Source organism: Juglans microcarpa x Juglans regia, chromosome 5S, assembly GCF_004785595.1.
Source record: "Juglans microcarpa x Juglans regia isolate MS1-56 chromosome 5S, Jm3101_v1.0, whole genome shotgun sequence".
Classification (NCBI taxonomy): Eukaryota; Viridiplantae; Streptophyta; class Magnoliopsida; order Fagales; family Juglandaceae; genus Juglans; species Juglans microcarpa x Juglans regia.
In genome coordinates this window covers 30,175,136-30,186,984 of record NC_054603.1, presented here as the reverse complement: position 1 = coordinate 30,186,984, position 11,849 = coordinate 30,175,136, and the positions used below count along the sequence as shown (strand labels likewise).

Genomic DNA, 11,849 nt, shown 5'->3' with positions numbered 1-11,849 from the left:
ACTTTCTCCTTATTGCACTCTGTTGCAAACGTGATGGTAAAACAATTAGCTCCAATTTCTTGAAACTCCATTGGCTTCCCCACCCTCCAAAGCTTCTCCATTGTTGATCTGACTACTTCCTTTCCTATCTTCCTCTTTGAACAGACTTTCCCCACTACACTCCTCTTCCTTTTTCTTTTTAACTTCTCCGATTGACTATATTTAACTTCAATTGGTATATTTTCTTCCTCACTCAGTTTTAATCGTTCCCAGATCTTTGCCATTTTTTCCATGACTCCACCTTTGCCCACAATAGCGAGCAATGACTCCTCCCTTCTCCTTCAGCAGAATCATAAACGGACTCTAACAAACTTCCTTTCAATCGCTTTTAGAGAAAACGGTTGAGAGAAGACTCCATGTGTCTAGTTTTGATATCCTTTGTAAAAAATGGCTAATAGCTAGTATGTCAAAATAGTGTCTCCATTAGAGCATATATAATAAATGCAATTTGCATATGTGCTACAATACTTACCTAATGTATGTTGTCCTGTTTATTAATACATTTATTATTTATTTTTCTTATCCTCTCTCTTTCTTTATATGTCTTACATAATTTATTTTTAATACAAAGAAAAATATTCACGTTAAGAACTTTAATAAAACATAAAATAAAAAATAAAAAAATTCAAGAAAAAAATTACAAAGAATTGGTTTTTTTAACTTTATTGTTTTTACCAAGATTATTTTTTATCATTTAGAGTGAGAAGGAAACATTACAAATCAATAATTATATTTGTTGAAAAATTCTATTATCAAGTCGATATGTAGAATATATCTACTAAAATTTTTATATAGTATAATTTAATTTAAAATATAAATTTTAAAACTTGAATCTTATAAATTAAATCTTACCATTTAACTCATATTTGTTAACAAATAATAAAAAATAAACATTTAAATCATATATAATAATAAACTGATAGAATATTTATTATTTGAGTAAAGCTACAGCCACCGATTCGAGACCCAAATTTGGGTCCCGATAAGTGTATTTCTTCTTTTTTATTTTTCTGATTTTTTTACATGTATTTTTTTAACATTTTTAAATGTTTTTTTAAAAAAATTCATAATATCATTAAAAAATACTTCCTTAATCATTAAATAAATAAAAAAAACATCGACACACTATCGGGACCCAACTTCGGTGGGTTTAACTTTCTGTTATTTTTTAGGTGCAAACTTGCAGGGACACAATTTCCATGGACAAAAAGTAGGAGAAACCATCAATGCCAGCTCTGGTCATAGACGAAGTCCAGGAAGAACCATCTAATTTAATCCATTCACAATATAATCAATTGGTAAAAGCAACCCAGGATAAGATAGCATAGTAACACAAAAAACACATGCAAATTGAAAAGGATACACCAAATACATGCTCAAAGGCCAAACACGTTAATACAAATGATTCAGTGTATAAAAACAAATGGTTTAGTGTATATTACAGTCAGTATTTGCTCAAAGGCCAAAATGAAGTAGATTTTACAAGTTAGCATCAAGTTTGGGCATAATCTAAGAACTTAATACATACATCAAATACAGAGTCCAATACTTAGATACAAACACTAGGCAGCAATTACTTACATACTACCAGCCAACACACAACTACAAATGAAAAAGCCCAATACACCCAAAGTATTTAGGGGTGAAAACCGAAGGTTCGGTTTTGGTTTTGGTCCAAAACCAAAACCAAAACCAAAACCGACATCTTGAAATGGTGTGAATCTCGACCGAAACCGGCCGGTGAAGGGGGAGAAAACTGTCTGCATCGGTCTCGGCATAACTCCTGTCGGTTCGTTCGCATCTTCGGTGGCGACGAAGGTGGCTACGATTTGAGAGAGATGATGCCACGAGCCGCGAGGTGCGATTTGAGAGAGAGCGAGAGAGAGAGATGGCGACAGAGGTGGCTGCGACTAGGTGTGCCATTAGACACCGAGAGAGAGACGGCTGCGTGCGCCTCGCGCCGTGAGAGAGAGAGATTGAGAGAAAGGTGGGGGCGGCGCTGTGAGAAATCAAAAAGAATTAGAAGAAACGAGGAAGAAGAAGGGTGAGTGATGTGTTTAAACCCTAGAGTGAAACGGCGCCGTTTGCTTTAAGCCAAACGGTGTCATTTCCTCTATATTTTTTCAAACACTAAGTCTCAAAAAGACGCCGTTTCACTCACTTAAGTGAAATGGCGTCGTTTCATATATGTATAATTTAAAAAAAAAAATTGAAGTATCAGTCGGTTCAGCGATCCGGTCCAGGATCAAACCGAGACCGAACCGCTGGACATCGGTTTTGGCCAAATCCAACCGTCGGCCGACCGGTTCTACGCCGGTTTCAGTCGGTTCCGAGCTCCGGCGGCCGGTCTGAGTCGGTCCCGGTCGGTTTTACGGTTTCTTGTACAGCCATAGAAATATTATGTGTAAACGCCTTATTTCAGCTTCATGCTTCAAGAGCACCATCTCTCTATTAGATACCACCATCTCTCTCTTCTCGATTTCATCCACTCTCTTACAGAGTTCAGTCTTCGTCTTTTTAACATCGTCAAGTATTTGATCGAGCTCTTTCTCCTTCCTTAACAATTCATTATTTTTTTCTCGAAGTTGGGCCTTAAAATCTTGATTACTATCTGCCCACATGAAAAAAAAAATGTTAGATGTACAACATATTAATTACTATACCCATAAAAAAATAGATATACAACATATTAAACTATAATTTAAAAATGTTAGATGTAAAAATGATGTAGTTACTTTTGTGTTATATTCTGGACATCCTAAGAAGGGTCATCCTAGATTTCTTATAGTGTTTGAGTATCTCAATGTAGCTTCGACCTTATAGAAGCAAAATGGCTGTCCCAAAGTACGTTTTGCAAACGATGTGGAAGACATTAATGATGATGACATTCTAACATGATACTTTATAATTTGTTACATAAGAAATCTGAAAACCAACATGGATTATTTAGATAATATTAATACTGCAAAATCTATAAATTTTGTGTATCTCCTCTTGAGTTGTAAAAATTATTTGCACAAGAGAATCTTCAACCTATTTTAAATGAACTAGTATGGCAATATGACTCATTCTACAGGTGTGGGCAGTATGGTACTAATGGTTTTAGGAAACCAATAATCTATCTTATTGTATTGAATGACACATGATCATGGCAAAACAAAAAAGGCCAAAAAGGAACGCCCCAAAAAATTGCTTCTATGCAACCAGGTCAACCCCATAACAACTCCAGTTCTAAAAAAAATTTAGAAACAAACCAACAATAATTCCTCAACCTTCCCCAGACCCAAGTCTCTCTCTCCATGATGGTCATCTATGAAACATATGACAACACCTAATTTCAGTAGCAAATACTAAATCAAGTCTAAAAATATGAAAGGAATCAAGATCAAAACCATACATACATATACCAGAATCAAAAGCTACAAGCTAATCTAGAATCAAGATCAAAACCATACATACATATACTAGCATTGCAGGTCACATGCAAACTTAGCACAAGTAATAAAGCAATTAGGTCTAGAATCTACAAGCATGTATGTGTTTGTCTTTGTTACTTTGGCCTTTCATTCTCATCCTCTTTTAAACCAATAAACTGAAAAGCTTACAAACTAATCAAAATGCACATGTTCTATGAATCATTCTAAAATCATGGTCCAAATAAATAAATTACAGTATGTTCGAACTGATCATCAGTGGGGACTCTCGATCACTTTTAACATAAGAAATTTTATATAGCCAACATAAGAAATTTTAACATTATATATGAAACATATGACAGCTCCTAATCCAAATTACCCAAATTCTACAAATACATACTAGAATCAAGATCAAAACCATACATATACTAGCATTGCAAGTCACATGCAAAGTTAGCACAAGTAATAAAGCAATTGAAACAACCTAAAATAGTTAGGTTACCTTGCACCAACAGAATATGAAGACGAAGGAGGATTTTAGATCTAGGTGGAGAATCTGGAGGGGATTTTGTGGAGAAGACGAAGGGGCTTCGTGGGCTCATAGGTGTTGTGGGTTCATGGAGAAGACGAGGGGATTTCCGTGGGTTCATGGAAAAGGCCAATGGGCTTCGTGGGTGTTCGTGGGTTCGTGGGTTTGATAATGAATGTGGAGAAGATGAAGGGACTTCGTGCGGTGACTTTAGTGAAGAAGACGAAGACGATGGCAGAAGACGAAGACGAAGACGCTTGGAGGTTTTGATGGAGAGAAGATGAAGACGTTGGGATGGGGGTTTCGATAGAGAAAAGACGATCAACTGCCACGTGGGTTTCAAAGACAAAGAAGACGACGGGGCGGAGCGGAGCGGAGGGAAGACGACGGCTTGTGTGTTCTTGGGGATGGGATTTCCCTGAATCTACTTCGTGGGTCGACTCGAAGACCAGAATCAATCCCTACTTTGATTTTGTGGTTTTTGCTCTTTTTTTTTTATATATTAAAATAAGGCAAATGACGTGGCATGCACCATGTCATCCGCGAGGCTGCGGTCGGGACGCACCCCGTTGCCCATAGAATTATTGTTATTTATTAACCACTTGAGGTAAGAATATGAATTTACAGATTTACTCCTTTTAATTTCTGTCTTCCGCTGTGGTCACCAACGGCCGAGGCCGAACGTATCTCCTTCCCTGCAAGGCTGCAACTATCTCCTTCCCTGCAACTACCACGCAGTCGAGCCTTATCTCTTTTCTGCCCCTACCCAAGATCTCAGTTTCCGTTCCAAACCATGAGAGAAGAGAGAGCCGTAGTGGTTTTCCGGAAAATTCCAAGCCTCAACGGATATTCGCTGTGCAGTCTCGCCGAGACCACGGACCACGAACCGCTATGGAAGACCGCGCAGCTCAGCTGCTCTGGCAGTGGTGCCATTGGCAGTCGGTTTAATTTCGCCTGCGTTTCTGTGGTGGCGGAAAAGAAAGACCAAAGGGAGTTCGAACCGACTCCGGCTCAGCTCCTAAAGCATCCGCTGGCTATAGCCGCTTACGTTCCCAAGGAAGCCGCGATCTTTACCGCTGGTGCCATCTCCGGCGCCGCCGCCAAGACCTTTACGGCTCCTCTCGAACGTATCAAGCTCCTTATGCAGGTAATTTAATCGATTATTGTTATCATGTCGTTTGTGTGCTTTTTTGTTCAATTTGTTGTATACTGTTGTTCAAATGCAGGATAACAAATTCTGTTTTTAGTTGAGATTGCTAAATATATATTTCATATAGGCTTTAATAATCATAAAATACGTGTCTTTTAGTTCCATTGGAATTTCTCTGTACTTCAAAACGACCTGTGATTTTGTGGCAGACTCATGGGGTGCGAGTTGGGGGAAAAAGTTCGAAGAAAGCCATTGGTTTCATCGAGGTATGAGATATTTCGTTTCGAATGTCATGGTTGTTGCGTGCAGTCGTTTCAAATTTCAGGGATTCCATGCATCTGATTCAAAGTTGTGGTCTAGATGCATGTTCTCTCCATTCTCTTCCATTGCAACATCTGATTTCATTGATATGACACAAGAAAATAAAATAAAATATAGAATTCACCCGTCAAGGTGCAGCTTGATAATCAAAGACTCAAAGTGCAGGCTTGGGATGAGCTGTTGACTCAAAGTACCACTTAAACTAAGAGAGGGGCTTACTGAAGTAGAGTTGTGTGTTAGGTGGCTCAACCAACACAGAAACTGCAAATTTTCACGAATATGAATTGTTCAATTTTTTTTACAAGTAAAAAAAGTTTTATTGAATCATGTAAGTCACCCAAGTACACAGGCAGTATACAAAAAATAACACCTGATTACAAGTTAGGAATTGTTCAAATATATGGTGACTGCTAAGGTCTCCTGAAGAAATGGCTGCTCTACATATTGCTGGATAGAGAAGGTAACGAAGCAAACACCATATGGGTAGGGTATAAGGGATTGCTGGTTCGGTTAATGATTTTTTTTCCCAGAAAAAAGGGGTAGCTCTGTTGCTGGTCTTGTTTCTCGTTATATGATTCTATTCTAATAATATAACCATGATAGATATCATGAGACCTGTTGGATATGCTGGCCATTTGCTGAATACTGCACATGGGATGGATCCTCTCTCTGTCTCTTATTTTCTCTCATTCTTGTTTTACTCCCTTAAAAAAGAGCAGCATTGTTATCAACCAATTGAAGATCTTGCTTACTAAACTATCTAACTATCTCCTTGCTTAATACTTCGTTTTATTTCTCTGGCACTAGTAATTGGACCTTTTGTGGATTCTAGTTATTTCTTAGACAACGTATAACAGCAGATTTTAATGCTGATAGCATCCAGGAAAGAGCAAGTTTATGATAATTTAATATTTGGAAGAACACTTTCTGCCTAATAAAGCGGTTCATATATATGCTGCTTTTTTTTTTCGTCGGTGTGATTCACGTTCAACTCTTGTTATGATCTCTTGGGAAAATGATTAAATTGTATGATAAACTTGCACATAATATGTATATTTTGCTGGAGATTCATAGTTTATCATCCTCTGAAACTCTGTATCTGATATTCTTATGTTGTCTTATCTCAAAAGTGCAGGCCATTACATTGATTGGGAAGGAAGAAGGTATCAGAGGGTACTGGAAAGGCAACCTCCCTCAGGTTTTTAGTGTTTCCCGTACTTGGTACGGATTTAGATATTCTCTGATAAATTTTGACGAGGCTTCATTAACTTACAATTCATTAGAACGTCTTTTTAAATTGCTCAGGTGATTCGGGTCATACCTTACAGTGCTGTCCAGCTCTTTGCTTATGAAACTTACAAGGTTGTTCCAAAACTCTCTTTATGCAAGTCTTGTCCTTTACTTTCCTTGAATCACGTAAGAGTTTCTCGTCTGATTGAGTCTTCTTGTCTATGGATGCTCAACAGGAATCCATCGCAAATCCTTTACAATCCTATATAATTATGGAAATAAATGTCTACATTTTAACTTGCAGAAACTTTTTAGGGGAAAGGATGGTGAACTCTCTGTTATTGGAAGACTTGCAGCAGGTGCTTGTGCTGGCATGACGTCAACTTTTGTAAGTAATGCAGTAGTTTATTAGATTCTTAGTTGTTGGGCTTTATTGGGTTTTCCAAAGTGTATTGTTTTTGTGTTCTGTCTATTTGTCACTTATCTTTCATTTTACATGTCTTATGTCTATATATGCATTTTAAAGCTTTTTTTTTTGTCTACATAGGTAACTTACCCTTTAGATGTCCTGAGGTTACGATTAGCAGTTGAACCAGGGTACCGAACTATGTCTGAGGTAACGTTAGTTTTTTTGTTGCCTGTATGACAAGATGAACTTTCCATGCAAATATGAATTTTGGTTTGTTGTCTCCAGGTGGCATTAAACATGCTGAGAGAGGAAGGATTTGCCTCGTTTTATTATGGTCTTGGACCTTCCCTGATTGGAATAGCTCCTTATATTGCAGTGAACTTTTGCGTTTTTGACTTGTGAGCCCATTGTTAATTCCTTTTTCTATATATTTTAGGAAAATACAGTTGAATGTTATATGTTAAACATTTTCATTTTCTGTGGATACTAGAGTGAAGAAGGCTTTGCCGGAGAAATATCAGAAGAGAACTGAAACATCTCTACTAACTGCCGTGGTCTCAGCTTCTCTTGCCACAGTCACATGCTATCCCTTGGACACTGTGAGAAGACAAATGCAAATCAGGGGTACACCTTACAAATCTGTGTTGGATGCCTTTCCAGGTAAGTTATTATCATTACTCACCAACTATTTTTTTTATTTTTTATTATGTTCACCAACTAAAATTAGAAGGTGAAATATACATTTTTTTTTTTATCAGTGTTCACCAACTAAAATTAGAAGGTGCAATATAGAGGAAGCACTGAAGAAGTAGGAAAATGATCTCTTTCTGGGCATTTTATCTTTAATAGTTCATCTTGCCAATTCTATCCAAAGTTTAGATAGTGAGCAGCTCAAGAACTTGAGATCGCTTTTGGGTTAGGGACCTGACCCTCACTCCTCCTCCTAGGATATAATGCTTAGTCATTAAAAAAACTTAATTGTCTGTCGCTTCTTTCTTCTTCTTTTTGTACCCACTCCCTGAAATTTTTCTTTTTCAGTGGCTGATAAGGGATATTAACCTTTTTCAAAGCTTTCTCTTATGAAGGGTACTTTTGTTTTTTTTTATCCAAACAGACTTGATATTCACCTCCTTGAAAGGAGTATTGAATATAATGACCTCACTGTGAGAAGATTTAGGTTGTACATCTTTTCTGTTAGAGTTTACAGGTTTGGTTTGGCTGTTAATATTTGCAAAATCTTCTTATTAAAAAAAAGACAGGCAGATTTGCAAAATCTTCAAAGGTCTATCAAAGGTGTGAAGTCCCATGTGGCCATGTGATCATTTTTTTGTGGGGGAAGTTAAAATTTTAAATTTATTGTCAAAATCATTGTATATGACCGACTATATACGAATATTTTTGTGCAGGTATTGTGGCACGTGATGGAATTATTGGCTTATACCGGGGTTTTATTCCGAATGCTTTAAAAACCTTACCAAGCAGCAGGTTCACATTAATATCAATTTCATTTTATATAGAATGTAGCCTTAGATTTGTTCTTGTATTGATCAGTTAGTACAGTAGTATAATTTGTACAGTCACTTCCAAAAATTACAAGCATGCTTGCTGCATAATTGAGTTGATTCTTAAATTTTTTGTCACTTTCTTTCCTTTTTCTCAAGCAAACGAATATAATTTTATCACTGTCATTTTTCCTACACTTTGTACATGATAAATCATTTTTCCATCTTTTTCCTACTGCAGCATTAGGCTTACCACCTTTGACATTGTTAAACGCCTAATCGCGGCCAGTGAGAAAGAGTTTCAGAGGATCGTGGAGGAAAATCGCACCAAATTTAGCCCGGATGGCAAGTAGAAGGCCGGGTTTTATGTTTATAACCATTAGTTTCCTGCACATTGTTCTTGTGGAGATCATGTCCCCATAGAAGTAGTCATTATTTTGTGGAATTGCATTTGCCAAAAGTTCCTGAGTTATTGTTGTATGTAAGATTTTTTTTAGAGATGAGAATCCCAGGATTGTATTTTTGTGGTAGTAAGGAATTAGGATGCCGATTCTTTACGTGGAAATCATTTTCCACCAAGATACCAGCTTCTTGTATGGATTAACTAATGATCTGTCAAGACACTTTAGATTGCACTGATACCTTGTTTGAAGGTTCTGTTTTGTCATTCAATGAAATTATGCTCATTTTGAACTTTTCATATCTGGTGTAGTAAAAACATAATTGAAGATGGACTGATGCTGCATAATGTGCATGGAAATCTACATGAACAGTGTACTGAAATGAAGTAATTAAGAAGTTGTCAGCACATGAAGTAATCTTATATGCACTATCTATTAACACTTTGTAGTAATTTATTATTCTGTTTTCTTTTGTAGTCCCGCGGGCAAGCTTCACAGTTCCTTGTGCCAGTTTTTTACAAAATCAAAATCAAATGAATAGTGCTACAGAGCAGCCACTGTAGTGTGTGCACACATTGCACACACCACGCTGCTTCTAGTGTGTTTTTTTTTTTTTTTTTTCTCACTTTCTCTCTCTCTCTCTCTTCGTTGGCTCGATTCTCCCTCACGCGTGATTCACCTTCAGCCCAGCTAGCACCGTCATGCGCCGTCCAGCCTCACCGCCACCACCAGCGACTCCTCCTCACGCCGATGACTAAGCCAGCCACCATTAATCTTTCCCACGCGCAGCTCTCTCTCTCTCTTCACTGCGGTACCCCACCCATTTCGGAGCCACCGACGGCCCTATTGCCGCCTCTCTCTCGGTCCGTCTAACTCGCCCTCCACCTCTCTCTCGCTCTCCACCTCTCATTCATTGGCTCGTGAGAGATGTATAGTTTAAATGATACCACATCATGTATACAATGGATGCAGTCAAAGAGCGCTTCTGGCAAGATTATTTCAAACCAAATAGCCCAAAATGTATGGAACTACACGGCATACTCATACTGTCGAATGTGACAGCTTCGGAATATTTATTATTATTGATAGGTTGTGTAGAACTATTAGAGATTCTCAACACTGGTCTGATTTGATTGGAAGTTTTGTTTTTTCTTTAATTCCTGTGAAACAAGTTTGGGATCTGCTGGGTCCTGGTCTATCCAACAGTGTCTTTGCACGGCACGATTTCTTTTTTTCTTTTTTCTTTCTTTTTTTAACTTCTTAATTTGGTGCTCGATCTTTGTTCTATTTGAGCACCTGATATTGTCCACCTTTTTTCTTCTACTGGTGCAAGATATTAGCAACTTCTACCTGAAAATATGTATATATATTCACATGAAATCGTTTTGTTGACGTCTTCTTTGATGATTTGTTCTATTAACCTTGCGGTTTTGGTAAATCGGTAGTGCTGAAGATAACGCAAACAAATAATCAAATCAGGCCAATCAAATATCAACATCATGTTTTGAAAATCTGTGTTTGATAAGACTAAGCTCTATTTAGATTGAGTGAGGAGATGAGATGAGATGAGATGAGTTGTAATTATTCGTGAATAGTAGTGAGATTTATGAATTAAAATGAGTTGAGATGGTTTTTGAAAATTTTATGTGTTTAGATTGGAAGTGAGATGAGATGATTTTCAGTTATTGAATAGGAGATAGATGTGGATCCCATAAATGATTATATAATATTTGCAGTGATTTTGTTTTATTTATAAATATATTTATTTGTTGAAAAAGTTGAAAGTATGAGCTGTGTTTTTGTCGTGTTGCTGATTTGAAAAAAAAATTGAGCATTTTTCTCCTTTTCCATTGGCCTTATAAAAAGCTACTATTTGAAACTTTGTCGTCTTGTAAAGACATTAAAAACTATTTTCAAATCAACATGCGATGATTATTTAGATAAGAATTGATTTCTCCGTACAGAATGATATGAGATGAAACTATCTCACTTTTCAATCAAAACCACACTTAAATTATTAAAATTAAGTGCTATTTTCGTCATCTTTAATTATTATATCTGATTCTTATTATTTAACTTATATTACACTACCTATTTATATACAAAACCTTCGTACATGGTAGTAAGAGCGAGACTATCATTTTTCCTTTTCATGGCTGATCCCATTTCTTGGCCTTTAAATTTTATGTATTCAATGTTCACTCCTATCTTTGTTCGTTCAAGCCAATCATCAAACACCTTCTTCTCTTCCCTTTCTCCTTTTAATAATTTCATCATCGTCGTCATCGTCATCAAACTCGTGAGAACTGCCTTTTGTGGAAAGCTCAAATTGTCCTTAATCTCAAGGGTCATGGCAGTATCAATGGGATCTACTCCCTGCCCACGACAACTCAAATAATCCTTGCAAGCTTAGTTGATTTTAGTTGCCTTGAACTTCTTACCTTTCGGAACCCAGCTTGGCCATGTCACCTGCAAGTGCTTAACCTCTTGCTATCAGAGTACCATGAATTTGCATTTTCAGCTTACCACTCTAAATTGGAAAATTAGTTGATCGGTAGAGAAATTAAAGTTTCTAGAACGGAAAATGGTTGAGGCTCAAGCCATTTTTGGGAATCTTCACACCTAAGGAAATACTTGGGAATGAGATGAGATGAAAATCTAATGTATTTTTTTATTTTGTGTATTTTTTAAATATTTTTTAAATCATTTTAAATATTAAAAAAAATTATAAATTCATTAAAAAATACTTTCTTAATTATTAAATAAAACAAAATAGTCAAATCGATAGAAACACTCGATACAATTTGTCCATGGCTTAAGTATTTTCCTTTTGCTTACATATATATTATTTA

The 11,849-nt window shown here is 36.7% G+C and overlaps 1 protein-coding gene across 1 annotated transcript; it reads left to right on the top strand.

Moving 5' to 3' along the window:
* Window positions 1-4,608: 4,608 nt before the first annotated feature.
* LOC121268322 (probable envelope ADP,ATP carrier protein, chloroplastic) lies at window positions 4,609-9,294 on the top strand. The gene is made up of 10 exons (XM_041172540.1): window positions 4,609-5,131; window positions 5,344-5,400; window positions 6,591-6,653; window positions 6,761-6,817; window positions 6,990-7,073; window positions 7,233-7,301; window positions 7,380-7,492; window positions 7,585-7,754; window positions 8,501-8,579; window positions 8,838-9,294. The coding sequence occupies exons 1-10, from the start codon at window positions 4,778-4,780 to the stop codon at window positions 8,947-8,949; spliced, it is 1,158 nt and encodes a 385-aa protein (XP_041028474.1). The 5' UTR covers window positions 4,609-4,777; the 3' UTR covers window positions 8,950-9,294.
* Window positions 9,295-11,849: the final 2,555 nt, after the last annotated feature.